Source organism: Actinia tenebrosa, unplaced genomic scaffold (assembly GCF_029948245.1).
Source record: "Actinia tenebrosa isolate PJP-AT-01 unplaced genomic scaffold, QUT_ActTen_1.0 PGA_scaffold2__45_contigs__length_23673736, whole genome shotgun sequence".
In the NCBI taxonomy this organism is placed as follows: Eukaryota; Metazoa; Cnidaria; class Anthozoa; order Actiniaria; family Actiniidae; genus Actinia; species Actinia tenebrosa.
Window position 1 is genome coordinate 18,343,491 of NW_028292579.1, and position 4,005 is coordinate 18,347,495.

The 4,005-nt window shown below is 38.7% G+C and overlaps 1 protein-coding gene across 1 annotated transcript; it reads left to right on the forward strand.

Moving 5' to 3' along the window:
- The first annotated feature begins 535 nt into the window (after positions 1–535).
- Positions 536–3,291, forward strand: LOC116304726 (E3 ubiquitin-protein ligase TRIM71-like). The gene has a single exon (XM_031714504.2). It carries the CDS (start codon positions 569–571, stop codon positions 2,846–2,848), a length of 2,280 nt encoding a protein of 759 aa, XP_031570364.2. The 5' UTR covers positions 536–568; the 3' UTR covers positions 2,849–3,291.
- Positions 3,292–4,005: the final 714 nt, after the last annotated feature.

Below are 4,005 nucleotides of genomic sequence, written 5' to 3' on the forward strand. Positions count from 1 at the left end.
CACGCTGTCTATAAGTGGGCACCAGGGCGACGAATGTTCCAGTTGATATTCTACCTGCCTTTATGTTGAGAAATCATAGCACGATCCTATTAAACTATGAAAATCTGTTCAAAGTCTCTACAAAAACGGAACACATCAAACCTCATAAAACGGCAGTCGAATCGGTTTTCAAAAAAAACTTTCTAAACAACATGAAGGGTAAATGGGGAAGAGGGAAACGACCTACTATCCTCTTACCCACAGACCCTCCCCCCCCCCCCCTCTCCCCTTCCTTCCCTGTCAGCTTGTCAGTAATTGGATAATCATTTGTTTACAGCTTTGGATTGTTTACATTTTTGCTGCCAAAAAGTTCAAATTTGATCTAATTTCAATGCGTGACAAACAAACCCAGTCGATCCATTTGATTCACTCTAGTGAAGGTCAGGTCAAGAATCTCCAAGATTGATGTCATCACAGGCGGCGTGCCTTGACGCATTCTCCACAGGGTCTTCACGTGACTCCTTTGAATATCACATTCCAGTTCTAAGAAATCTGACTCACTGCATTTCTTTTCCGCATCCCTGTGAAAATGGCTGCACTCAAATCGCTCAAAGACATCACAGACGGCTTCGAAGAACAACTGACCTGCTCACTTTGTCTAGATGTATTCACCCAGCCTAAAACTCTCTCCTGTCTTCATAGTTATTGTACAAGATGTATCGCCCAGTGGTATCAGACAAGCGGGAATCAAGAAGGCAATCGAATGGACTGTCCGATGTGCAAGATGCCAGTAGTTGTGCCAGACGGCGATCCTTCGAAGCTACCTTCTTCGTTCTACTTGGATTCTCTTCTCTACTTGCTTCATGGGATGAAAAGCCAAGCTAATCAACCAGTTTTGCCCCATTGTGTGAGTTGTGAACAACCGCGAGTCTTGGTGGCGTTTTGTGTGCAGTGTAATGGCTTGATATGTGAGTCTTGCTTCAACGCACACAAAACCCACAAGATATATAAACAAGTAGAAGATGAACACCAACCAATAATGCTCAATAAATTTAAGAAGGAAAATATAAACAGTTTCATCAAAAATCAGATGCTGTGCAAGTTCCACGAGAAAAAGAAGCTTGAATACTTTTGTCAAGAGGAAACGTGTAGACTCACCGTATGCCAAAAATGTGTTATTTTGTATCATCAAAATCACCAACTGCAGACGTTAGAAGACGCTGGACAGGATTCAAGGAAATTGATCGAAGGTGCGATGAATCGAGTCGAGCAACGAAAACAAAACGACGGACAAGAATTACAACAATCTAAAGAAAACATAGAGAGAATTCAAAGAGAGATTGACATGGCAAAGAAAGATATCGATGATGTAGTTAAAATGATTTGTGATATGGCCAAACAACACGGAATAGCGAAGAAGGAAGAGCTGCAGCAGACGCTCCTGGAACTAACAACAGCAAATCATGAAGAACAAACGGCTATTCAAAGAAGAATAAAAGATTCAGATGAATTTGTGCAACACTGCCGAGCACTGTTGGAGAGAGATGTAGCATATGAGGAAATAGAAAGTAAGCAAATGATTCTAGAAAGAAGTCAAATGTTATCAGAAGCTCCTTCGATCTTGTGCCTTCAGCCAATCCAGCGTGACATGACAATGCATTACTCGGTGACAGAGCAAGTCATGCAATCACTGCTAGACATCGGCAGGATTGTGAAGAACGTGACGGACCCTGCTCGATCCACAATCGAATTAGTGAAAACTCCTCGTGGTTTTAAAAGCGAGTGCAAGATAATCACCAGGAATACAGAAGGAGAAGTGTGTCCCACAAGAATTGAGTCTATTGATGTTAGAATCAAAGACGTGGAGGGCGACGAGGTGGAAAAGAAAGTGTCTGAAGAGCAAGCTGGAAAATACTGTGTGAGTTTTAAGCCACAAAAAAATGGACGGCACGAAATTCAGGTGAATATTGGAGGAGAAAGGGTCAAGAACTCGCCTCAAAATGTAGAGACACTCGATGTGAAGAAGTTGTTAAAACCTGTGAAAACATTTGGGGAAAATGGAAGTGGTAGAGGACAGATGATTTATCCACGTTCGATAGCAGTCAGTGATAATGGAGAGATAACCATTGCTGATTATAGAAATCACCGTATTCAAATATTCAGTCTTGATGGAAACTATTTACGAGAGTTTGGCAGCCAAGGAACAGGAGAAGGCCAACTGTATTATCCATGTGGAGTGGTGTTTAATGAAGACAGAATAATTGTCAGTGATGGTAAAATAAATGGTAAAGGCAGGATACTAGAGTTTGACTTGAACGGTACTTATGTAAGAACCATCTACAGACCTGAACAGTGGTTTGAACCATGTGGAATGTGTGTTAACGATGATAAAAACATCGCAGTGTGTTGTGAGGGAGAACTAGAACTGGGTATCAAACCAAGTATCAAAGTGTTAAGTAAACAAGGAGAGTTAGTTCATGAGTTTGATATGCCTGATAATAATGAACAGCCTCAGTACATCACGTATAATAACGGAAAATACTTTGTATCTTGTTATGACAGAAACTATGTTTGTGTTTTTGATGTGAATGGAGTTTTCTTGTACAAGTTTGGAGAAAAGGGAGAAAGAGACGGTCGGTTTAATGATGTACGTGGATTGGCTGTTTATGGTCCAGACATGATTCTTGTCTGTGATGGTTATAATGATCGCATTCAACTTTTCACACAAGAAGGTCGGTTTATAAGGTCATTTGGTAGCCGTGGTTCAGGCGTTGGTCAGATGATTGATCCTGTTGATGTAGTAGTTACAGCTGATGGTCGAGTGTTTGTGGTAGAATGTTGGGGTAATAGAGTTTCTGTTTGGTGTTAATAGATATCAACCATCCAACACTTCTTTACACTTCTATCCATCTCATACAGTACAGTGCAATCCTAACTCTCTCATTATTGTTTTCCATGAAAACTTTGAGAAAAGCATTGATTTTGTCCTCATTATTGATTAGTAAACTGGAAATTAGTATTGCTTAGTTTTGTAGTTTCTCTTTGTTTTTCCAGATAAATAAAGAGAAATTTTTTTCTTTTATCATTTTCATGTCAAAAAAATGATGATCATAATAGTAATGATAATAATAATAATAATAATAATAATAATAATAATAATAATAATAATAATAATATGCTTATCATGGAAAGTGCGCGCGTACGGTTTTTATTGACGAGTTCAAGTGTGCAGTATCAAAAAAACGAATGAACGAGTCTTCGAGCGAGTGAGTTCTTTTGATACGAAACAACTATATAAAACTATACAAAGCACTTTCCCATGCTGTATTCTGTTTATTATATACATACTGAGAAATTTGATAATATTCCTTAACCGCTTTTTATTTGATATTCAAACTGCAAACTAAACGTATTCATTAAAATGTACGGACCGAGACAAACTAAGTCCAAAGTCAGGATCCCAGCCGGGACTCGAGTTAGAACTCTAGCCAGAACTCGAGCTGGGACTCGATTTTCGACATATTTTTTAAAGAAAGATATAAATCAGATAAAATGCAAAATGTAGTCACAGCGCTTCAAAGTTTGTCCTGTTAAAGTATTAATATTTGAAAAACTGAAACAATAGAGTCGTTTTCAAAAACCTATCATACATTGCTCTGTGGCAAATTTTTCAGAGTGTTAACTGAAATATTGAAATACCCGCCACTTATACTTGCTCCTTCAAATAACTTCAAAGTATTTAGTTGTGGTGTAGAAGATGCACAAGATGCACCATGATCTGTGCCATTGTTGTTGAAGTGTCTCATTGACTCGGTGCAGCTCAAAATTTCAGACATTTTACGTTGCTGTTCTATGTTAACGGAACTATAGCTCACTATACTTTGTAAGTTTTTGTGACCACTTAACTATATTCATTCTTTGTGTGATTTATCCCCAAATAAAACGGTGAGTCGGCATCTAACATATTTGAGGTCGCTTTTCACGGTAGATTTTGTACACGTGTACTGGATCACGTTCTGTTCCTGT

Excerpts from the sequence above, each read along its gene's own strand:
- LOC116304726 (XM_031714504.2), top strand. The coding sequence starts at position 569 with ATGGCTGCACTCAAATCGCTCAAAGACATCACAGACGGCTTCGAAGAA.